The 24,534-nt window shown below is 41.7% G+C and overlaps 1 protein-coding gene and 1 long non-coding RNA gene across 5 annotated transcripts; one reads left to right on the forward strand and one right to left on the reverse strand.

Annotated features, from left to right (window-relative positions):
- Nucleotides 1–3,012: 3,012 nt before the first annotated feature.
- Nucleotides 3,013–6,858, forward strand: LOC148845807 (uncharacterized). 4 transcript variants are annotated; one of them, XR_016101868.1, is made up of 6 exons: nucleotides 3,013–3,106; nucleotides 3,194–3,315; nucleotides 5,531–5,764; nucleotides 5,868–6,021; nucleotides 6,125–6,278; nucleotides 6,382–6,858. It is a non-coding gene; the product is annotated as an uncharacterized LOC148845807 (long non-coding RNA). The 4 variants fall into 4 exon arrangements; XR_016101867.1 differs by having other exon boundaries at nucleotides 3,014–3,106; nucleotides 3,194–3,569; XR_016101869.1 differs by having other exon boundaries at nucleotides 3,038–3,315.
- A 1,715-nt stretch (nucleotides 6,859–8,573) lies between these two features.
- On the reverse strand, nucleotides 8,574–18,689 carry LOC148845808 (transcription factor MYB44-like). The gene is made up of 2 exons (XM_088955896.1): nucleotides 18,499–18,689; nucleotides 8,574–9,586 (listed from the first exon to the last, which is right to left on the reverse strand). The coding sequence occupies exons 1-2, from the start codon at nucleotides 18,687–18,689 to the stop codon at nucleotides 8,968–8,970; spliced, it is 810 nt and encodes a 269-aa protein (XP_088812022.1). The 3' UTR covers nucleotides 8,574–8,967.
- Nucleotides 18,690–24,534: the final 5,845 nt, after the last annotated feature.

Here is a 24,534-nt window from a genome sequence, read left to right on the forward strand (position 1 = left end):
AACAACCCATAAATCAAGAAAATCATAAAAAACAGTTCTAAATAATAATTAGATTTATATAAAATTAATTTCAGATTATTCGCCCATTAATTTTGGGAAGAAATTTCCCAAAACCCATATCTACGCAAATTGGGTAGAACACCTTCTGCCCATTTGCGCAGGTTCAAATCTGAAACAATTTGGTTCAAGATTTGAACCATGGCTCTGATACCACTAAAGGGATGAGAGGTCCATCATATGAATGCCCAAAAATTGCGGAATAAGGGGGCGAATTTCAAAAAAATTCTCTCCCTTCAACTAGGAATTGCATTCCCTACTTAGAAAATCATATTTTCAATTATCAATCTTGAACCATAAATTGAACCAGATCAGAACCAAAAGGAGTAGGAGAGGATTATACCTAATACGGAGAAATAGACTCCCCCAACGAAGGTGTTCACACCCAATGAAGGATCCAAAGACTGCTCCCACTAAAGATGGCGCAGTGTAGGATGGAGCAGAATCAACAGTGTTCTTCTCCAAGAACTCTGTCCTTCACAAGAATCAGCAGGATGACATGTGAGCACAACTTTCTACCAATTCTTTCTCAAAGAACTGATGTCAAGATCGAATCTTGACTTCTCCCACAACTAGAGACCGAACTAGCAAAACAGGGCGGCAAGAACAGGGAAGCGACAAGAAAGAATTCTATAGGGTTGCTTAATTCTTTATTCTCTGTGATTTCAGCACTGAAGAGGATCTAATTGTGTGTCTTCTCAAGGCTGCCGCCCCCTCCTTCTTTTGTTAACCTAAAATATCAGCTCCTAATCCAATTAGGAGCTGCTTATCCAAATCATATTTGAATCAGCCTTCTCTTTAGGTGATAAGGATAAACCCTTATCTTATCTGAAGATTAGATCAACTTTCTCCTAATCTCATTAGGAGGTTTCTAGATCTGAATCACATTCAGATCTGGAATCTCTGAGTGGATAGGGTCAAGACCCTATCCTATCAGCTAATCCATCTCAGAATTCGCCCCATAATTAACTAATTAAATAGCCCAGTTCGAAATGGGCTTTAGGCTCATTAAGCTTATGTGCTCACTTAACCTTCCTAATTGTTGCCCAATTGGGCTTCCTTGTATGGCGTGTGACCCAAGCATTGATCTACACACATCAACCACATGGGTTCGGCCCAGCCTTTGTTACAAGGCCTAGCCGAATACACTATTATGGACAGTGCACCCCCTAAAACCCATCAAATGGGCTCTATGAGCCCAACACTTACCCTAAGTGATCCTTGGGCCAGGCCACCTTGTAACACGCAGGGACTGTGGGCAAATGCAAGATTAGCCCATCAGGTATTATCCTCAATGGTCTTACACTTAATCTCTCAGCCCATAATGATCATACACTGCCCGACAAGAGAGAATCCCTCCCTCGGCTGCAAGGAACAGTGTTGCACTCTCTGCTTATATGGATCACGGGAATTAAAACCTTCTTGCAAACATTTTGGAAACCATAATATATATATATATATATTTATATTTCATATAAAATATACTTAGCAAAACAAATCTCCACGATTGAAATCGACTGCGGGCAGTCTTGGTTTCCATCAATGAGAGTGCATCCCCAATCATTACCTTTGTCCGATAAAGAGGTTGATCCTGTCACTATGATCACCCACTCAGATGAATTCTCAGACTGTCCCAATATACACAGGTTTTGACCCTCGCTAAGGATCTCACTGATTGGTACATCAAAGACAGCCCAATCCGACACCTAGTGCAGTATCATAATCGAGTCTGGGGGTCGGGTGTAACTTTCCAGTTTTGCCCATGAATGTCCAAGGTTCAGGGCAATACTGGAAATCTGGTCCAGTTCATAGATTCAATTAATCCTATATTGTATGTGCTAGGGTCTCACCCTGGCAGCTGAGACAGGCCACCCCAACCGTCTTGGTGGCACCACAGTGTCAGCCTTATCAGGATAGGTCCCCCCAGACTGACCCACCGACTGTGAACATTCTAAACTAACACGAATCACATTAAGTGTCCAGTTTAAGGGTATTACACAGAAACATACCAAGGGAACATGAATCAAATATGCACTTTTATTCATTTACAATAAACTCATAAAGTACATCATTCTGGTTGAAGCTAAGGGCATACAAAATTGTTTAACACATAAAACTTTTGATTATCATGCATAGGCCTGACATGTTTTTTTTGTCTGAAACAAGGGTAAAAAATCTTTTTGTTATGACAAATATTAGGGTAATTTACTAGAACATCCCCTATAGTTTGCATTCAAGAATATGATCTTTAATTGCAATTTAATTGAGCTAAAGATGAAAGTAGCTAAATATACGTGGAAGAAAGGATCCTTATATGAGAAAATTTGATTGGGTTTTCATAAATGAAATCCTTTTTGGTATCTATTTCTTCTTGGATCCGAGCAGACCGCTTTTTTCTCCCTCGCGGAATGGTGTTGGTTTGCACCGTTCGCAGAAAAGAAGAAGAAAGGAATCGAAGTTACTGGTAAAATATATCTCTGTTATTCTCCCATTATCAGGGTGGCTATTTATAGAAAAAGAGGGGCTCATTGTGGCTGTTACAAGATGATAATAGTCTGTAAAGTAGAAAACAATAATGGCCAATGATTGGCCCTCAAAAGCTATAGACTGTTAGGCGGTGGTGGGACATGTTCATGAGTTCACGCCTTCTGGACTCGAGGAGAGGAAAATCTACTCGTTGGCTGGCCCAGGCCCGTGAAGAATGGGTTGGACCGGGTTTAGAGCTGGGATGTGTATCACTTCTCCCCCCTTGGGCTGAGCCTTGTCCTCAAGGCAATGTCCAACAAATTGCTTTTGGATGTCTTCCTAGAGTTCCCAAGTTGCATCTTCCTCTGATGTTCCCTCCCACTGAATTAGAACGTCAGTTGTTGCTTTGTTGCCCCTTTGATCATACGTCTGTCCAGAAGGGTAGAGGGATGGGGTTTAAGTGCACCTATTGCAGAGAGGGGGGGAGGGGGGGGGGGTAGAGTGGGGCCGAAAACCTGTTGGGGTCCTAATTTTTTCTTCAGCCAGTTGACATGAAACACTGGGTGAAGCCTACACCCTTCTGGTGGGAGTACTTGTAGGCTACTGTACCAATTTTCTTAACACCTGAAAGCGCCCATAGTATCGAGCTGATAAATTCTGTGATTTGCAGGCTGCAATGGTGGACTTTTTGTATGGCTGTAAACGAAGAAATACCCAGTCACCTACTTCAAAACTTCTTTCAATGCGGTGTTTATCAACCATCTTCTTCATCCTCTGCTGGGCCATCTAGAGGTGATATTTTAAATCCTCCAAAATGGTCTTTCTCTCCTTGAGTTCGGCATCCACTGCTTGAACTCTGGTTGTCCTTAGAACATAAGATAAGATGGTGGGAGGGGGGGGGGGGGTACCGTATACCAATTGATTTGGCGCGGTCTTAGTTGCAGAATGGAAGGTGGTATTGTACCACCATTCAGGTTACACTTCGTCAGAGGACATGAAACTCATTAAACAGATGAATGATTTGGGGCTTCCTGTTTCCTAAGGAGGCAAGTCCAGATTTTTCTTTTTCTTTTTTAACTTTTTTTGTTTCTATAGTGACAATGGTGTTGTAGTGTATTTAATATGTTACCAATGTTGTATTACTCTGCAACACAATGTTGCATTGTTGTAGAATGAAGGTAGCCATCCGGCATCCGAATATAATTTCTCTTATGGGCCATTGCATTCACAAAGAAACAAGATTTCTTGTTTACGAATTGATGCAGAATGGATCTCTTGAAACACAATTGCATGATATCACTTTATTTCTTATCCAAGGACAGTGGAAAGAATGTTAAAAGATAGTGAAAGAGTAATAGTTTAAATTTCTGTCACCTTGCCCTAGAGGCAGCAAGGTAGTTTATCAATTTGTTAAGCAACACTCGTTTTTTGTTTTTTTTTTTTTTTAAGTTCTTCTCATTTACCCGATTCTATAGTTTCCTGTAATCCATTCTAATTTTCTGTCATCCATTGACTTCAACTTTGTGATGTAGAGGCTTAGAATATCTACATGAACACTATAATCCTCTAGTGATCCATAGAGATCTTAAGTCATTAAATATTCTTCTGGATTCCAACTTCAATGCAAAGGTAAAAGAAACTCTAAATCAGAGAGATTGTCCTATTTTTTCACCAATAATGTTTTACTGCTAAAATTGAGACCAATTGGTCTCTTATTAGTGCTCTTTATAATCAATAATATGTTATATATTGTTGATTTACAATTTTTCATTATTGATCTCTTGTATAAATCTTTAATTCCTTATTTCATACATATTTTGACATTTTGTCTTGATTCAACTCTCTGATTTGGGTTATGTCTTGATTCAGCTTAATTGGTATGCCAATTGAGCTTATTTATTACATGTTGAGTTCTATTGCTCTTTGATCTGTTCATTTAATGTCTTTTGTGAACCCTGTTGAACTTTACAATGTGCATATTCTGGTAGCTATAAACTTTTGGGTAAAACTTTTCTTCCATTCTTTCTTTTCCCCTGAATTTATCTGGTGGGATTTTAAGGGATGCTAAACCAAACCTACGGATTTATGCTTGTTGTAAATGATGGGGCTTGGTTAATTTGCTTCAATGTGAAGCTATCATAAGTGATATTTATGTCAACTTATACTAGTACACCACATTCTTTTGGACAATCAGAATAACACTAGAAATATCCTTTGGTACCTCAGGGTTTCACCACCTTGAATAATTCGTGGTTTCACCACTTTGGCGGGTCAACAGGGTGCTATCTAGCTTCCCAAGAATAATTCGTGGTTTGGCGGGGTTGAGGAGGTGTAGCCATTGTATAAGATTGTAAAGATTTTCTTACAATCTCCATATGGAAGCATCATAGTTAGCTTGACCAAGGGATTTTTACCTATTGGATTCAGAGAGTTCTGATTAATGTCCCATAAAAATGCCTTTGCTTGGGTACCTCATAGTTTCAGTTCATGTTACATGGACACAGAGCCAAGGCTCACTGATATAACTATTATGGTTTATAGATTTTTGGGAAGTACAGGTTTCACATGCATGTATCTCATTCATGGGGATGTCAGCATACATTTCAGCATACATATCTATTTATGCATGTCCAAGGGAAACATTGAAAATCTTTCATCCATATCCATATTTACTGGATGTGTTCAAAAGGCATTGCACTTACAATTGAAGTGTCTAAGTAACATGGTTGAAAGTTATCATCGCCTATCCACGGTTATGTAGTTGGTTGTTGTGGCAGCCCAGTCGACTCAAACAAGCTTATTCCTTCAATGGATGGTGGTTCTGGTTCTTATCCTTGTAGGTCAAAGGTGGGCACATTTACTTGTTGAATGTGTTATCTCATATATGATCTGGAGCTAGGGGGTGCAGGGATAAGGGCGCAGTAGCAATTTTGTCCTTTTTTGGGAAATTTGCTTCAGAAGGTATATGCTACTCTTTGTGAACTAACATTATCTCTAATACCTGCAGATGTAAAAGATATAAAATATGTGATCAATTATGATTTCCCGTCAAGCCTTGAAGATTATGTTCACAGGATCGGACGAACAAGTAGTGCAGGTGCTAGAGGGACTGCTTTTACCTTCTTTACTCATGCAAATGCAAAGTTCGCCAGAGTTCTTATTATGATCCTACAAGATGGTGGATAGGTCGTTAGTCCAGCATTGGTTGCAATGGCCCGGTCAAGTGGTTCACATGGTGGAGGTATGTTTCTAACCGTTTTCTCTATTACATGTTTTAGAGATGGGTGGGTATTCGGTTGACTAGAAATGATTTTCATGTATAATTTATTCCTGTGTTTTGACAGGTTTAAACAAGTGCTAGAGGGACTGCTTTTACCTTCTTTACTCATGCAAATGCAAAGTTTGCCAGAGTTCTTATTAAGATCTTACAAGATGGTGGATAGGTCGTTAGTCCAGCATTGGTTGCAATGGCCCGGTCAAGTGGTTCACATGGTGGAGGTATGCTTCTAACCATTTTCTCTATTACATGTTTAAGAGATGGGTGGGTATTCGGTTGGCTTGAAATGATTTTCATGTATAATTTATTCCTGTGTTTTGACAGGTTTAAACAAGTGCTAGAGGGACTGCTTTTACCTTCTTTACTCATGCAAATGCAAAGTTTGCCAGAGTTCTTATTAAGATCTTACAAGATGGTGGATAGGTCGTTAGTCCAGCATTGGTTGCAATGGCCCGGTCAAGTGGTTCACATGGTGGAGGTATGCTTCTAACCATTTTCTCTATTACATGTTTAAGAGATGGGTGGGTATTCGGTTGGCTTGAAATGATTTTCATGTATAATTTATTCCTGTGTTTTGGCAGGTTCAAGGGGGGACTTCCGCTCAAGGGGATGGGGAGGTGGTGGTTTTGGCAATTGAGCTTTGATTTATGGATGCAACACCGTACCACTTGGTACAAGGAAGCCATGGTAGCGCTTATCCTTCGGTGGGACGGTGAACTGCGACGACAACACAAGTGTGAAGAACCTATGCATCATCTATGTGAAAGGGATCAAGGGTCGTCTCAACAGATTGCCGTCGGCCTGTGTTGGTGACATGGTGATGGCCACCGTGAAGAAGGGGAAGCCTGATCTCAAGAAAAAGGTCATGCCTGTTGTCATTGTTCGACAACAGAAGCCATGGTGCCGAAAGGACGGTGTCTACATGTACTTCGAAGGTCAATTATTTTTCATTTTGTTCTATTGTTTTCTTTCTTTGTTATGTTTTTTGTTATATTTTTTTGTTCCCTTTCAAATGCAGCGATAGATCTAAATAAAGTTTTTTCATTTTTTCTCCTCTTTATTGATTTTTTCCATGAGATTTTAAAGCTTCCTGTCTTTAATCTGATTATGATGGCTCTTTTATTCTATTCGTTGATAACTTGTATTCTGTTAGCATTGAACGTTAAGATCATATAATTTTTTTTTTTTTAAATTGTTCTTCTGTGCTATTGTAGGCAGTAATTTTATTTCTATGTTGTGCTCAAAGTATTGCCTAACTCATAGCACTTTGACAGTCAACTATTACCTGTAAAGTTAATGGCTTTCAGATGGTGGGTCCAACAAAATTCATAGGTATAGTTACTCTATACTATAGTGTGGTCATTAACTAGTAATTAGTGTGAAGAGATGTCTATGCTTTTGGAGTTGTACTTATGGAACTCCTAATGGGAAGAAAGCCTGTGGGAAAGATGGCACTGGCTCAATGCCATTATTATGACATGGGTATGTTTTGTTCTTAATCCCCATCTAGGCTGGAAAGTTTATAGGAAATCGGTAATCAGATTCTTACCATACATACAAGTGGAATGAATCCTGACCCTGGATCGATGCCAAATCTATAGACAAGATGCGGTTTATAGGGGGGCTACTAGTAGATTAGGAGGGTGTTATAAATTCAGAATTCTGAGGGGTATTACAGTCTATTTATCCCTTTTATAACCTGCTATCTCTCTACCTTAATTTTCAGAAAAAAAATAATTTACCTTAATTTCCAGAAATACAGGCTTTTTTTTTTATATAATCTACTCTCTCTCTCTCTTTTTCTACCTTAATTTCAGAAATAATTTACCCAAAAAAATAATTAAAAACCTGTTTCTGCAACCACTATCATTAGATATAAATTTTAATTTATTTTAAATAATTTTTTTCTAAGATAATTTCACTAAAAAATACCTTCTCAACTTTTTTTCTATACAATAATTTAATTTCCCCAAGCCCTGGGCCCCTCGGCTAGTATTTATTAATTGTCAGATAGCAAAACAAGTCTGGCTGAAGTGACATATCCTAACTGGCAACCACCCTCATTTACTAACCCAAGATCAATTAAGCAATGGTAGTAAGATCAAGAAGAATTCCCCTAGGGAAAAATAGTTTTCATTGTACTTTGTAGATCTAGGCAAAGTAAGGAAAAGTAAGGAATTCCCCTAGGGAAAAATAGCTTTCATTGTACTTTGTAGATCTAGAAGAATGGAAATAATATATATGCAATAATATATATATATATATATATATGCATATATAAGAATAAATAATTTAGGCCCTTGAAAAGAGATTGGATCTACTTATTTATTATTCATGGAGATGTTCCTAATGCACAGTAAATATACCTGTGAGACGCCCATTTGTGAGGGACAGATCCCGCCACGCCTGAAAATAATTGATAAAGCTTTAGAAAAGTATGGATGAGATCATAACTTAGTAGGGACGAAATTAAAATAAATTTCGAATTTTTGATATCTGTGGGGGGCGAATAATGAGATTGGTAAATGGGCCCATTAGTGTCACTACTTACTAGTATAATGGAAGCCGAAACGAGAGATGGACTCAAGGCCCATAGATTTGTGGTCCCACTTCAAAGGAGAAAAAAAGTCAAAATGAGTCGTCGCTTAAATGTTTACCTAACATGTCATAAATATTTTTCCTTCTCACCGACTCCAAACTCTGTACACTTTCAAAGCATGAAATAATGACACATTGAAAATATTTTTAAGAGATTCAGGCTATTAATGACTGCTTTTTAAAATAGGAAAAATTCGAAATTTATATCGAATGCCAATACCAAAATTACCCTTAAAAATAAAACACCGCACCGCTAATCATCTTCTTTCTTAATAAAAATGAAATAGAGTCAACTTTTTGCTTTCAATTTCTCATTTCCGCCGGAACGTGAGAGGGCTTGTATTTGTACCTACTACCTATTCTCAACGGGATTCCTGTGTTTTGCCTGTTGAAACCCTAGGTTCGTTAAAAGAACCAGGTTCTGAATCGCAAGATCAGGAGGGTCGCTTCTCTGATCCGTCTGTTTGCGATCCTTCCAAGGAATTCGATAGCTACGATGCAGTTATGCTGGAGAAATCTCAAGATGTAAATGGAGAAGGAGAGGCTTTGGCGTCACCGTCTTCTCTCTACTACTCGATCTTGCTGATGCCGATACGCTTCACTGCAACATTTCTAATCCTGTCAGCCTGCAAACATAGGCCTTTCTGCTCAAGCCCTGACATGTAGTTCCTAACTTCCTTTTTGATCATCTCCTGCATCACTGATAGAAACTCTGTACTAAACGACATGAACGGCTTCTCAACCGGGCCCGCTGGTGACGCGAACTCGTTGAACTGCGTATGGTGAGGCGCCGGGGACACCTGTTGCAATAGTACGGCTGCCGGCGGTGGAAGAGATAGTGGCAATATTAGCTGGCTAGGGTTTGGCAGGTTTGGCGCATGGTTGGATCCGGAGACATGATTCGAAACTTCACACAAGTCGGCTCTGGGGAGAGAAAGACTCAGACAAGTTGGAGGATCGTTGGTGGAAGACGATGTTTCCAGCTGTGGTTGCGGCGGCTGCTGAGGAGGTAGGATACTGCCTGTCCTTGCCACAGGTCGATAAACGTGAGGAGATGACATCACGGGAAGGCTAAAATCACTTACGTCAGATCCAGAAGGACTGCTAGGGCTGGTAAGATAAAGAGTAGAGACGGGTGGAATCGCTGTGCCAACACTCACCGATCTCTTTAACGGCTGACTTGCATGTCTGAATATACAAAGAGAATGAAATTGGATATAACAGAAAGTTGATAAAGAAAATTAGATGATACGTAAAGGATATTTGTGTCTTTCCCTATCACATTTAACGGTTGAGTTAACATCAGGTACTAAATCATGGTAAAATGAAAATTCAGATATGGGATACTAAATTGGCACTTGGCTTACAAGACAGATTACCTATCTGAAAATTTCCCTTTAAAATCAATAATTAATAATAATCATTAATCAAATGTTTTTCGGTATTGGGTGCCATACACCATTAATAACTTTTATTTTGACCCATTTTTCCTCAAAAGTACTGATTGCAGGATTTAATTCTCCATTAAGATTAAAACAAAACCAATTAATGCATCAACTAACCAGTCCTCGGTTGGCATTAATCAACTTTGTCATGGCCGTTCACTGTACACTACTTTTTCACCCAACACTGGCGTGTTAAAAAATCGGAGGGGGTCGTTGAGCTGTTCTGCGACCAGGTCGCACATAATGTGTTCTCTTTAAGCTTCACACTCAGGTATGTGTGATGTCGTTGGCGCTGACGTGTTACTTCTTATTAAAGAATTCACTTTTGATACACTATAATTCAAAGTTAGGCCATGACAGCAAATCGAAGGTTTTGCTTTGTTTGTTTTAGCGCAAGGGTACGACACCGTTGTAGCAAATGTGGGTTGTTTTTTAATGGTCAATGAGAATGCTATAACCATGTTTGGGAGGGTAGACGCCAAATTGCAGTGGGAAGATGTGAAATTGTTTACAGGGAGAAGTGGTCTCAGAATGCGAATTCCATCTCAATTTAGTGGCATAGAGTTTGTGATGGAGCAAAAGGACATGGATTTGACAAAGAAAACTGTGTTTGGTTTGAAGGAAAAAGTAGGAAAAGGTAAAGAAACCCTTACAAACATGGCCTACTTTTTCCTATATTTCTACTTTCTTTCCCTACTTTTTTTCCTTCACAGCCTTAGGTGATGGATTAAAAAGAGATGGATTTGACAAGAAAAAGACTAGAAAATTTTAGGATGAAAAGCATATCTTAAGGATTTGATTCATTGGAGATCTTGTTTATGGTTTTGTTCATAAGCCTCGTGCTAGCTAAGTGGGACAAAATGTTTGGGACTTTGGTTATTATGGACCGCAATTTACTTCTGTTGTAAGTCAATTTATTGCTTAATGAATTCCCTTATTATTTTTTTTTCCTTTGCCCACAAAAGATAAGCATAAAGAAAATATTCAATATAAGCACAGGGCTGTCCTGCCACAATTGATCCCTATCCAAAAAATTGCTTAATTGAGCTAAGGTGTGAGTAACCTCTCGAAATAAAACCACATGAGTATTGTTTTGAATTTACGGTCTGGTCTGGAAAGGAAATGAGTCCAAAGGTAATAAAATAGATTAAGAATTAGTGCTGCATTTGGAAAGGATGCAAATAGAGTGTAAATCCCAGTTCAGGGTAATTTTGCATTTTGGTTTTTTTGCCTGTGTTTGGCAACATTACATTTATGCATTGACAAATGACAGATCAATGCATATTTATATTTTACATTGATAATAAAATGTAAAAGTACATTAATAAAAAAGAAATAAATTTACATTCAAATGAGCTTTTGATAATAATAATAAATAAAAAAAAAAAACATATGCTTTTATGGAATTCATGTTTGCATCCATTACAGCTAAAAGTCTGTTTGGTAAGAAGGTCAATTTGTCAGTGCAAAACTAACCCAATTTTGCAATTTATATGAATCGTTTTACACTCTATATATTTGCATTCACACTTATTTGCATTGTTTCCAAACACAGCCTAAAGTAGTAATTCGACATCTACTAAATAAGGGTTAACAAAAGCTTTGGAATGACCAAAGGCATAAAAAATAAGATATTATTTGACAAGTCTTTTTAAGTAGATCTTTCAGCAGTCCAGCAGATAAGAAGACATGTTGAGCTTTTGGAGGGTTTTGTCTTTGAGATCAAGACCGTCTAGATCGCATCATGGTCTACCAAGCTGTTAGAAACATTTGGGAATGCATAATGCTATTTCTGATGCAGAAAGACCAAAAGCTACATTTGAAGCTTCCTAATTTTTGATTTTTTCAAATTTTCCATGCACTCGTCTTTGCATCTTTCGCCTTACACAATACCAAATGAAAAACGACCATTTTTTGGATATTTTTTTCTTTTCGCAGACTGAAAAGGCATGACAAATGCCACCTAAATGAATTACCCTAGAATGAGACACCCCTTAGGCTGCTTTTGGAAATGATGCAAATATGTGTGAATGCAAATATATAATGTAAAACGGTTCATATAAATTGCAAAGTTGGGTTACTTTTGTATTAATAAATTTTAGCTGTAATAGATGCAAACACGAATTCTAATAAAGCATATGCTTTTTTTTAATCAAAAGCCCATTTGAATGCAAATTTACTTATTTTTTATTGATGTACTTTTACATCTTATTATCAATGTAAATATGCATTGGTCGGTTATTTGTCAATGCAAAAATGTAATATTGTCAAACACAGATAAAAGTGAACCAGAGTGCAAATTTACCCTGAACCGGGATTTACACTGCATTTACATCATTTCCAAACACAGCCTTAACATCAAAAAGTAAGATGCAACTTGGGTAGTAGGCTCGGGCTGGGATTTTGATAAAATTTCAATGGGCCTAGATTTTGGGCTCGGTGCAATGTAAAATTTTCAAATCGGTATCGGACTTGCACCCCTAATCAAAAGGAAAAACCTTAATCTCCGACTTCAGTGAGTAAGAACATAAAGTGTGACGCATGCCAAAAAAGTGGGGTGATTCACGAACAGTGTAATAGACCCTCTCCATCTCCTCAAACCTCTCAACCTTCATCGTCCCAAAACCCGCAACGAGTTGGACTTTCAAAATCCAAACATTTCCCACACATAAAAAAGGCAAAATCCTTCCCACATTTGAGGGTGGACTGGGTTGAGTTGGCAAGTCAATTCTAGAACTCTCATCTAATTTTTGTTATTTCATATTACATATAAGCAATAAATAAGTAAAATAGCATAATCAAATATAAATAATTTCAATTATTTAATTAGTAAAAAATACAAATGATCAATTATCTTTCATATAATTAATTCAAAATATTATTAAATTCAACACATAATACATAATATCCATTGTGCAAGAGGACGAGTTTTACACCTTGTTCTAAAACTTGCTTTTTCACATTTAGTAGGACCAAATTTAACAGATTGGATGGACTAACAAGACATTGGATTGGACCTGGTCCATGTGTAATAAATTTATATTAGATTGGATTGGATTAAATCAATATCTAGTCCATTGTTATAAGATAATAATATAGGTGTCAATGGAGTGGGTTTGGATTGAAAGCAATATAAATTAAAATAAATTCGAACAGATTGGACAGTCCAGACATTGAATTAGACTGGTCCAAAATATTCATTGGATTGGATTGGACCTAATCCATTTATAATGGATATGGACTCACATTGAAATGGATCAGATTGGACCAAATCCAGTCCAATTGACACCACTAGTTAAGATGATCACTGGGTCATGTGCACCTGCTCCGTTCCCATCACTTAATCCCCTTGGATGTGTTGTAATACCCAAAAATGGATAATCCAATAAATTAAACTAAAAAAAAACTAAAAAAGGAGAGAAATTAAATTACAAGGAAGACGAGAGAGACGAGAGAGACGAGAGAGACGAGAGAGACTCATACAACTACCCATAACCCATACCTTCGTAACTTATCATGACACTCTTTCTCACTAATAACTGACCCATAAATAAGGAACAGCCTAATAATAACTTCATAAATGGGCCCACGTGGCTCTATCGTCTCTACTACATGCATGACCCAACATCTAACAGAAACACCCATTATCTTATTCTTCCAATTTAAACCACATTCAATAAATGGGCCCACTAATGAACCCATTTGTTACTCACGTTCACGTAACAGTGTTGTTCTTGAGTTTTCTTCACATTCCCTTTCACCATCTATTTATAAAGGTTCAACTCCCCAAAAAATGCCATTTCTGCCAAATAAATTCATTTTCAACCAGTGATTCAACCAGATGATCATGATCGATCGGACCAATTAACTCAACACCGGGCCAGATTTTTGGGTCCGTGTTGTCTTTTTTTGGATGGAAACCACAGTATGTTGTCTTGTGATAGAGAATCCATGTAGGGTGCAACTCGGATTAGCCCGAGTTAGCATTTTACACTGCTTGAGGCGCATTCAAAATTTGACAAAACCAAACCCTGAGGGTTTCCAAGTTACAGATTTTATATGTGATTGGAAATAGGTTCCATAATTTAGGAAATCTCTTGTACTCTTGCAAACCTGATTGGTTATTACTTATATCATACTGGTTGTTGGTTACAAGATTTTTGTAAATCCCTAAATAAAATCTGTAAAATTACAGAACTTCCCTTCAAATTTCAAGAAAAAAAAAAAAAAGCCCTTCAACTTTCTATTCCTCCTTATTTTTTCTCAAACCAAACACAACCTTATACAAACAAGTAACAATGGGTAAAAGAAATAGTTGACAGACATATTGATTATAATCAATTATAATTTCTTAGTGCTGAATATCCACAGCAAGTGGATATTAGATAAGTTTCTTGCCCTGAATATGAAGCATATATGAACCCAAAATCTACTTTTTCACATGATCAATTTTCTCTTTCCGGTAATGCATTTTTTTACAAAACCTTAATTTCCTGTTTCATTCCTCTAATATATTAGACGGCTGTGTTTGGTTTGAAGGAAAAAGTAGGGAAAGGAAAGGAAATGTAGGAAAACCTATACAAGGTTTGTAAAGGTTTCTTTACCTTTCCCTACCTTTTCTTTCAAGCCAAACATAGCCTTTAAGTTATGAAAAAAGAAAAATTTAATCCAATGTTAAACCTCTCCAATGAATTATCATTTATCAGCACTTAATCCGAATTTGCCCCACACTTTCTGACTAGGGGTGGTCATTTCAGCCCAGCATGGCCCGGCTTGCACAAGCCTGGCCCAGGCCCGGACCCACATCTGGCCCACAAATTTTAGGGCCGGGCTTGGGCTTAATACTTTAAGACCGGCTTGGGCCCAGCTAGGCCCGCATATACTTAAACTTGCACATTTTGTGTATAATGTATACATATGTATACATGTGGCCCAGCCAAGCCCGCATATACTTAAACTTGCACATTTTGTGTATAATGTTGAGGGCTCGTGAGTAGGATGTAGTCACGGGGTGATCCACAGGAAAACCTTCCTGTTTCCCCTTGTCTTTCTCCTTGCGTGAGGTACCTATCTTGCTCTTCTTGGACAGAGGTGATTTGTTCAAGAGATCACCAACTCTCCTACTTTCTTGAGACTGAATATTTGATGCCTTTATTCCTCACTAGGGTCTCCTTAAATAGGAGGAGATTACAATAGTCCCACTCCTAGTTGGATGTGGAGACCTTCTCCTAATCTAACAAGAGTAAGTCACTCCTTATTTTGATTTAACAAGTAAGTCCTAATCTAATGTGGTAACAAGATAAGATAAGTGGTGTCGACGTAGGTGGGCTGGGGCCCACTACTGCTACCGAAGTAGATGGGCTGAGTTGTGCCAAAGTAAATGGGCTGGGCTGGGCTTACTGTTGCCGTTGGCGACACTGGAGAGTCTTCTCAGTAAACGCGTACATAACATTACACCCCTTCTAGACTAAGAGCTTGTTTGCAAGCTCAAAGTCAGGAAAAGTCTCTCGGAGTTCGGCCAAGGGAACCCAAGTGGCTTCGGTTGGGGGTAGGTTGGCCCATTCGACCAAAACTTCGGGAGTGCCTCCAGTGATGCGGGAGCGGAGCAAAGCTATTGGTTTAGGGACAAGTTTGCCTTCCTATAGGGGCAATAGGGTGGGAACTTGGTTCGGTGGGATGCCTGTAAACGGTTTCAGCAAGGAGATGTGGAAAACATCATAAAGCCGACTGTTTGCTGGTAACTCGAGCTGGTATGCAACCGAGCCGATCTACCATAAGACCTTGAAGGGCCCAAAAAATTTAGGACCTAGTTTAGATGTGGCCTTGTGGCGTAAGAAGCGTTGCCTATAGGGTTGCAACTTCAACCAAACGTATTGCCCTGGTTCAAGTGTTAGCTCCCGATGGCGCTGGTCATAAGTGTGCTTCATGCGGAGCTAAGCTTGTTGTAGGCGAAGGTGGACGTTGGCGAGAAGGGCGTGCATTCCTGCAAGGAGTGGTCAATTGCCTCCAAATGGGTAGAGCCTGGTTCGTAGGGCAGTAAGAGAGGGGAGTTCTGACCATAGACGACGCGAAAAGGGGTCATGCCGAGGGAAGAATGGTAGGTAGTGTTGTAGCAATACTCGGCCCAAGGCAGCCAGTCCACCCACCATCGCGGTTGGTCACCCACGAAACATCGAAGATACATTTCTATTGTGCGGTTGACCACTTTTGTCTGACCGTCGGTCTATGGATGATATGTAGAAGAGAAGGCCAAGGTGGTGCCATGAAGGCAGAACAACTCCCTCCAAAATGCACTAGTGAAAACCGGGTCCCTATCACAGACAATGGATTCAGGTAGCCTGTGTAACCTAACAATGTGTGTGAAGAAGGCGAGGGCGACGAAGGCAGCACTATATGGGTGTGAAAGGGGAGTGAAGTGGGCATATTTGGAAAAGCGATCTACCACTACGAACAAGACTGATTTGCCACATACCTTGGGCAGTCCTTCAATGAAATCCATGGATATGTCAGCCCAGATCTGAGTGGGGATACAAAGGGGCTGAAGGAGGCCTGTTGGGTGCAAGTTCTACCATTTATACTGCTAGCATGTGGAGTAGTTTTGGACAAAATCCCGGATAGAAGCTTTCATACCAGCCCAATGGAAATCCGGACACGATGCAGTATCTTCTGAACGCCCTCATGGGTGGAGTTGTGGATGTTCGAAATGATGGAGGAGATTAAGGGAAACCCAGGTGGGAGGTAGACCCGTCCCTTATATAGGACCATGCCATCATGAAGGGACCAGTTGGGATTGGCAGTTCCGAACTGTATTTTCTGTACAAGAGGGGTCCATTCGGGTGATTGTGGTAGGGCCTTCTTGATGTCATCCAAGAGAGAGAGGCGTGGTTGGGATAGCCCGTACAAGGACATTCCTTCCTCATCGCGTCTAGAAAGGGCATCGACTGTGCGGTTTGAGAAGCCCACCTTATATTCTACTCGGAAATCGAACCCAAGCAGCTTGCGAACCCAGTGCTGCTGAGGGGATGTGGTGAGCCGTTGTTCCAACAACTACTTGAGACTATAGTGATCAGTTTTGACAACGAATGACCGTCCCCACAAATACGGCCTCCAATGCTGCACGACCCTGGCTAGTCCGATTAGCTCGCGCTCATAAGCTGGTAGCTTCATATGCCGATCAGCCAGCTTGCGACTGAAGAAGGCGATCGGGTGTCCCTGCTGTTGTAAGACGGCCCCAATGCCACTATCGGATGCATCACATTCGATAGTAAACTCGAGGCCAAAGTTCAGTAATTGTAGAACTGGAGTGGAGGTCAAGGCTGCCTCCGCTGTATCGTCCCACCGGAAGGAATTCTTTTTGAGCAGATTAGTTAATGGGGCGGCTAGCAGTCCATAATTTTGTACAAATTTGCGGTAGTAGCCAGTCAGCCCGAGGAACCCGCACAAAGCCTTGACGTTTTGGGGTCGTGGCCACTCCTTGATAGCCTGAATCTTGGAGTTGTCTACTGTGACCCCTTGTCCGTGGATGACGTGGCCCAAGTACAACACCTGCCGCTCTCTGAAAGAGCACTTAGGTTGTTTGAGAAAGAGTATGTGCAGTCGTAGGAGCTTGAATACAGTCCGCAGATGACGTGCATGTTCCACCCATGATTTACTATATACGAGGATATCATCAAAGAAGACTAACATAAACTTGCGCAAATGGGGCTGGAATACCTCGTTCATCAGTGATTGAAACTTGGATGGGGTGTTTGTGAGACCAAATGGCATGACAAGGAATTCAAAGTGGCTATGGTGGGTGCGAAAAGCAATTTTTTCCACATCTTTGGGAGCCATTCAGACTTGGAAGTATCCGGACCGGAGGTCTAGTTTGGAGAAGTATTGGGCCCCAGGTAGTTCGTCCAACAATTCGTCGACCATCGGAATGGGGAATTTATCTTTGATCGATCGGCTGTTGAGTTCCCTGTAGTCAACGCAAAACCGACATGATCCATCATATTTTGCTACCAAAAGAACTGGTGATTAGAAGAGGGAATGGCTGGTTCGTATAATCCCTTGTTTCAGCATCTCAGAGCATTGTTGTTTGATCTTGTCCTTCTATAGATGTGGGTAGCGATATGGCCTGACGACGACTGGTTCGAAGCCTACTACCATAGGGATTCGGTGATTGCAAGCTCGGGGAGGGGGAAGGCCCTTTGGTTCTTGGAATACATCTGAAAACTCAACAAGGAGTTTTTCCATGGCTGTTGTCAGCATGGTTTCTGCTTGGAGTGTATGATCCTGTGGTATTTTTGCCTTTTCTTTACAACATTGCCACGGGACTTGCTTTCCATTCAAATGGAAAGTCATGGTTAGTGCGCTGAAGTCCCATAGAATTGGGCCTAGGGTGATCAGCCATTTGACCCCGAGGACAAAATCGAACCCATCCAAGGACAGTACAAATAAGTCGGCAAAGAAGAGTTAAGAGTCCACCTGTATCTGGACATTCTTGCAGATTTCGAGGCTGTGGATTCTTTCGCCATTCGCGACGGCTACCTGGAGTTGTGGACGGGGTTCGATTGGTAGATTGAATTGCAGGGCATGTGCTCACTCACGAAGTTGTGCATGCCCCCTGAATCTACGAGTATCTGTACTGGTTGGCCTGCGATCTGGGCCTACAACTGCATGGTCTGAGAGTTCTTAATGCCGATAATGGCATGGAGGGAGATCTCTGGCTTGAATGTAGCAGTTTCTTCGTCATCCTCTCCTTGCTCATCTACTAGGAGGCAGAAGAGCCTCTTGCACCGATGCCTGGCTGAATAGAGGTTGTCGCAATTAAAGCACTGGCCCTTCGCCCATCGTTCGGCCATCTCTGCTCTAGACAATCTCTTAATGGGAGGAGCCACTACGCTGCTCCCTACGCTTGTCATTGGTCTAGAGGTATTACTTGAGTGGGTTTTCTGTTCTCTATTGGCCGAAGGAAGGGGATTTGCTATGGTTGATCTTGGGGGAGCTCATGAGGTCAGTGGTCACCCTGGGCTGATGGTCCCGCGGCTGAGTTGCAACTTGCGCTCAAACGCATGGGCTAGGTTCATGGATGTTACTAGATTTGGAGGGTTTTGCATCTCTACTTCCACCCTCAGAGGTTTTGATAATCCGACTGTGAACATGTCTACCTGCTGGTCCGGACACACGGATGATGCTCTGGCGAGGAGGGTTTGGAACTGGCGTTGGTACTCTGTCACTATTCCTGTTTGTTTGAGATTGATCAGCTCGCCCAAGGGGTTACTTGTCAGCGGAGGTCCGAACCTAAGAAGGCAATATGACTTGAACTGTGCCCAGTCGAGCCCAGGTTCTTCTTGCTCCAATCGGTAGAACTAGAGTTAGGCTTCTTCTGTTAAGTGGAAGGCAGCCAGGCTAACCTTGTCGCGGTCATCAATCCGTTGTTTGCGAAAAAACTGTTCGCACCTGTGCAACCAACCTAGGGGGTCTCCGTTGCCGTTGTAGGACGGGAACTCCAATCTGCTAAATTTTGGAATAATGGTGGCTCCCTCACCGGTGGTCTGTTGTTCATTGGATGATTCCGACGGGTCTGGTCGGCGATTGCTGGTGGCTGTTGCTCCATCGGCATTCCTTTCTCTGTTAGAAAGGAACAACTCCATCAGGCGCCGAAGCTCTCTGACTTCATCCTTGATCTCTCGGACCTCAGAATTGGTTTCTGTGACGCGGTGTTCAAGCTTGTGGACTCGAGATGGTAGCTGTTCTGGATCACCCATGATGCCTTGCTCTGATACCAGATTGTTGAGGGCTCGTGAGTAGGATCAAGTCACGGGGCGATCCACGGGAAAACCTTCCTATTTCCCCTTGTCTCTCCACTTGCGTGAGGTACCTATCTTGCTCTTCTTGGGCGAAGGTGATTTGTTCAAGAGATCACCAACTCTCCTACTTTCTTGAGACTGAATATTCGATGCCTTTATTCCTCACTAGGGTCTCCTTAAATAGGAGGAGATTACAATAGTCCCACTCCTAGTTGGACGTGGAGACTTCTCCTAATCTAACAAGAGTAAGTCACTCCTTCTGATCTAACAAGTAAGTCCTAATCTAATGTGGTAACAAGATAAGATAGGTAGGTAACAAGATAAGATAAGTGTTGTCGATGTAGGTGGGCTGGGGCCCACTGCTGCTGCCGAAGTAAGCCCACTGTTGCTGCCGAAGTAGATGGGCTGAGTTGTGCCGAAGTAAATGGGTTGGGCTGGGCTTACTTTTGCCGTTGGCGACGTTGGTGAGTCTTTTCAGTAAATGCGTCCATAACATATAATGTGTACATATGTATACATATTATTTTACATTATATTATATTATATATATATAAATATTATAACATGACATGTATAATTTATATTATATATAATATTTTATATTATATAATATATAAAATAAGTTTATATGCACCCCAACTTTGACCAAACAAATTAACCCAGACTTTCTTGTCACGTCTCGTTCAGAAAATTAATGATGTCTCCAACATGGAGATCATCACAATCACGTATCACATGGTCTGAAAAAAGTAGGTGCAATCGCTTGTTACGGTGGATGTTAAATTCACCCTCCTTTTTTGTCAAAACTTTTGAATGCTCAATGATGTGGCTTTAACATCCAGATTTGCTGAAATTTTCCCTAAAGTTTCTTACCTTTGCTAAAATCTCGTAATTGCAATCATTTCCTCCCTGATTTTTTTTTTCTTTTTACACGGTTGCAAACAGACCCCTTAGAGGTGATTATTCTTGGCCCAGCCCGGCCTGGGCCTAATATAAAAGTTTTAAGTTTTATTTTAACATGTAAATAAATATTTATGAATTGAAATGTGCCAATACTTGAGTCAATTCAAGTATGAAATATTTCCTCCTAATCAATGCCTTGTATAGGTGAAGGTTGATTAATTATTTAGTTCCACATCTCGCATTTCTCAAGAATGGGAATAAAATCCTTGCCTTCATCTATAAAAGAATTTTATTCCCATAGGCGTAAGCCTAGCCAAGCCCAATTAAACTTTGGCTTGTGTAATTTGTTTGTATGTATTAGATTTACATATTATTTAATTTAAAATTTTTAAATAAATTAAATTTTATTATTTGATATCATGGGCCCAAAGTCATTACTCGTTAGGCTCAGAAAGCTTATAAGCCCAGCCCGGGCCCATGTAGTGTTGGGCTTGGGCTTGTAATCTAGGTCTGGGGCGCAGGCTGGGCTGGGCCTGAGCCTACAACCTAGCTTAAAGTCCTTATAATTGGTGCTAAGCCTGGCTTAGCACTCAGTTACTTTTGACCAAAATGCTTATTTTCTAAATTTTATCTTCATATCAATCACTTCTCCAAACCTTCCAATCTTTTTTTTTTTTTCTGAAATTGATTTATTTTCCAATTTTTCCCTTAAAATCAATCACTCAAGGCAAAGATGCAATTTAAAACTCTCTTTTTTATTGTTGTTCATAAAGTTTGTATTGTTTTTTTTCCATATAAACAAGCCTCAATAGTAACTGTATGGGTATTTTAGACATTTTTGTGTCCCTTGTTAGAGGATTCATACAAAGGGGATATACTTAAAACTGTGTTAAAAAGTTTAGGGCAGGTAATTGCAATTACCAAACTTCAAGGGAGGTTTCAACAACGGTTAGAAACTTCAAGGGAGATTTCAGCATTTTACCCCATGTAAAATGAAATCAGGTTTGTACAAAGTGCATGGAAAAAGGCAAGAAAGTCTCTCATAGATATAATATTTATGGTTACATGTTAAAGCTAATTATTAGGCGTGTGGTCAAGTTGGCCAGTTGGTAGCTTCTTCTAGAATCGGTTTTTTTCTCTCTCTCCTCCTTAGGACACATTGTTTTATCAACTCATTTACACTCCATTTGTGCGTACCAGAGTTATAATTAACTACAAAGGTTTCTGATGGAGCGCGATCCGGCTAGTCTTAGCTGTCCGCTGCCTTGCTTCCGAACAGGGTAGCAGGGAACCTGAAACGGAGGAGACGGGAAAGCTCCGGGGGGAACCCGGTGTAGAGGCTCCGAAGCTCAAGTTAGAATCCTTCAAAAGCAAGGTAATACCAGATAGTGCAAAGTTTGCATACCTCCGTTGTCGGGGGGCAGGGGGCTCTTATAGTCATTTCGTGTACTCGTCCCGAGGCCCTTGTCAGATCGAGTATGATTACACTTGTGCTTGTCAATTCGGTCGTCGTTCTTTCTGCTGAGACAGAACTGTCACTTCCTAACCGTCTAACTGGAGATGGCGGCGTCAGTGGTGGTGGCAGGTGGCCGTTTAGAGTGCTGCTGCCAAACGTCAGATCCCAAGTCAGTCAGGCGTGGCACCCTCGGGCATGGACTTCCCTAGTGTCAGGCATGGTACGACTTGTTTGGCTTTGGTGCCCAGAAGATGATGCGAAGTGCTGAGCGAGGCGGTCTTGAGCTCGGAGGTATCTATAGGGCAGGTCAGTTTCGGTGAGGTGTATCCCGAACTGTTACAAGGTGGGTCAGTTCGGCGAAGTGTATCCCGAGATGTTACAAGGTGGGTCAGTTCGGCAAAGTGTATCCCAAGCTGTTACAAGGTGGGTCAGTTCGGCGAAGTGTATCCCGAGCTGTTACAAGGTGGCAGTTCGGCGAAGTCTATCCCGAGATGTTACAAGGTGGCAGTTCGGCAAAGTCTATCCCGAGCTGTTACAAGGTGGGTCAGTTCGGCGAAGTGTGCCCTTGTTCCCGCCTAGGCTTGGCCCCTTTTGCCGAGCTGTCGTTTCTGCCATGTGTCACATAATAGAGAGGTCGGGCCAAATCTTCCTTCATCAATTGCCCCCCACTCCTTGCGCCGAGGGTCTTGCCATGGTGCGGGGAGTTTTCGCGAGGTAGCTGGTGGATTTGTCCCGTCCTTCAAACCTTCACTGTACGAGACGCTTTTGCTAGGGTTCTTTCGGTTTCCGAGAAGGCTGGAAACGTGCTTACTCAAGAACGCTGGTGGTTGTGACCGCGCGTTTTAAATTTCAAACCAATTCGCGCTGCTGGGACGTGACAGCGGGTCATTTCAAAAAGGCACGCCACTGCTGTACGTGCGCGGTCGACTGTCAGGGAGACGTGCGGCGCGTCAGTTTCGAAAAGGCGCGTGTCGAAGCGACGTCAGTTTCAAAAAGACGCACTAACGTTTCGCTTTTTTTGGAAAGACGTGCGCCAGTCACGTCTCAACCTTAAGGGTTGTGCGGTCGGTAAGAACGTGGGCCGTCGGATCGTCTTCGGTCTGCACGATCGATTCTTGGTTACTGTAGATATAAATAGTGGGGGACCCCGGTTGTTGTCACTTCTGCGGTTTGTCTACTAAGTTCGCATCCAACCCTTCAGCTCGCGTCCAAGTCTTTTCCAGCTTGCGTCAAGGCTGGTTCTTTGGTATTTCTTCAAACCTTCCGGTGAGTACTTTCTTGAATTCGTCTTTTCCCCAATGTCTAGCTTTGATAGCTCAGACGATTCTTCGAGTAGGGCCGATGTAGGTTCCACCAACCGAGCCGTGTCCCCAGACTGCCTCAGTGATCCTGAGGTGGAGTTTGAGGACTACGAACCAGTAGGTCGAGTCACTTCGGGCAGTTTGGCATCTACCTCCCGCCGAGGTCGGATGCTAGACCGGTTTGGCCCTTCGACCATGACGCCTGAGGGGCTTCAATCCATACTTCTGTCTTACAATCTTCCTGGGGGGTACACATATTTTATTCCTTCGGGTAGCTTTCCTTGGGAACACGGTCCCGACGAGATCGTGATTTTTCAAGAGCAACTTGCTACAGGGTTGCGACTTCCTTTCCATCCCCTTCTCGTCGAAGTCATAAACCACTTCGGTGTCACCATTGGCCAGCTTCATCCAAACTCTATTCGGAACCTGGTGGGGACAATTTCCCTTTTTTGCGAGCAGAACTTTCCCTTAGACTTAGAGATATTCTCCTCTATCTTGATGCTCAAGAGACAGGCGGGTTCTCTTCCTGGGGGGAGACGGGCGTATTACCTTTCTCCTCGCCAGGGTTTCAAGCTTTTGCACGATCTTCCTAATAAGGTCCCGGCTTGGAAGTAGGACTACTTCGGCGTGCAAAGTGCACAAGGATGGCCCTTTCAGACCGGGTGGGGTGAGGCCGCTCCCGATTTGGGCGTAACTCTTGATAAAGAGACGGTGAAGGGTCTCCGGCAATGGGCATGGCAAGGCTTAAAGTGCCACCACTACTTAACGGAGGCCAAGCTTATTGCAGCCGGCCTGAGTTCAGGTAGGTTTCTGGCTATGCGGCTTCTTGCTTGCTTTTTTTTTTTTTTTGATGTCGAACTCGTTTCTGTAGGTGTGATGGATGCGGAGAGAACTCGTGGGGGGCGTTTGTTCCAAGGTATGAAGAGGAGGAAGCGGGTCACCAAGCGAACTCGTAACGAGCTGCCCCTGGATGAGGAGCCCCAAGCCCCAGACCATATGCCAGAGGATCTGCCCAGGGAGCCCGAAGTGAATCCACCGGTGCACGAGACTGCCGGGGTGCCTTACGCTGAAACCACTCATACGGGCACTCCTGCGTACTCAAGTGCTCCTGCTCACTCCGGGTCTGCTCATACGCGGGCTGGGCCCTCAGGCTCGGGAGCTCAAGGGGAGTTTAGGAGCGTGTTGACGCCGAACTACGCTCTTCAGAAGAGCAGGGATGCTACTTTCCCCAAGGAGG

The sequence above is a fragment of the Nelumbo lutea genome, chromosome 7 (assembly GCF_056320005.1).
Source record: "Nelumbo lutea isolate HS-2025 chromosome 7, American lotus-T2T, whole genome shotgun sequence".
Classification (NCBI taxonomy): domain Eukaryota; kingdom Viridiplantae; phylum Streptophyta; class Magnoliopsida; order Proteales; family Nelumbonaceae; genus Nelumbo; species Nelumbo lutea.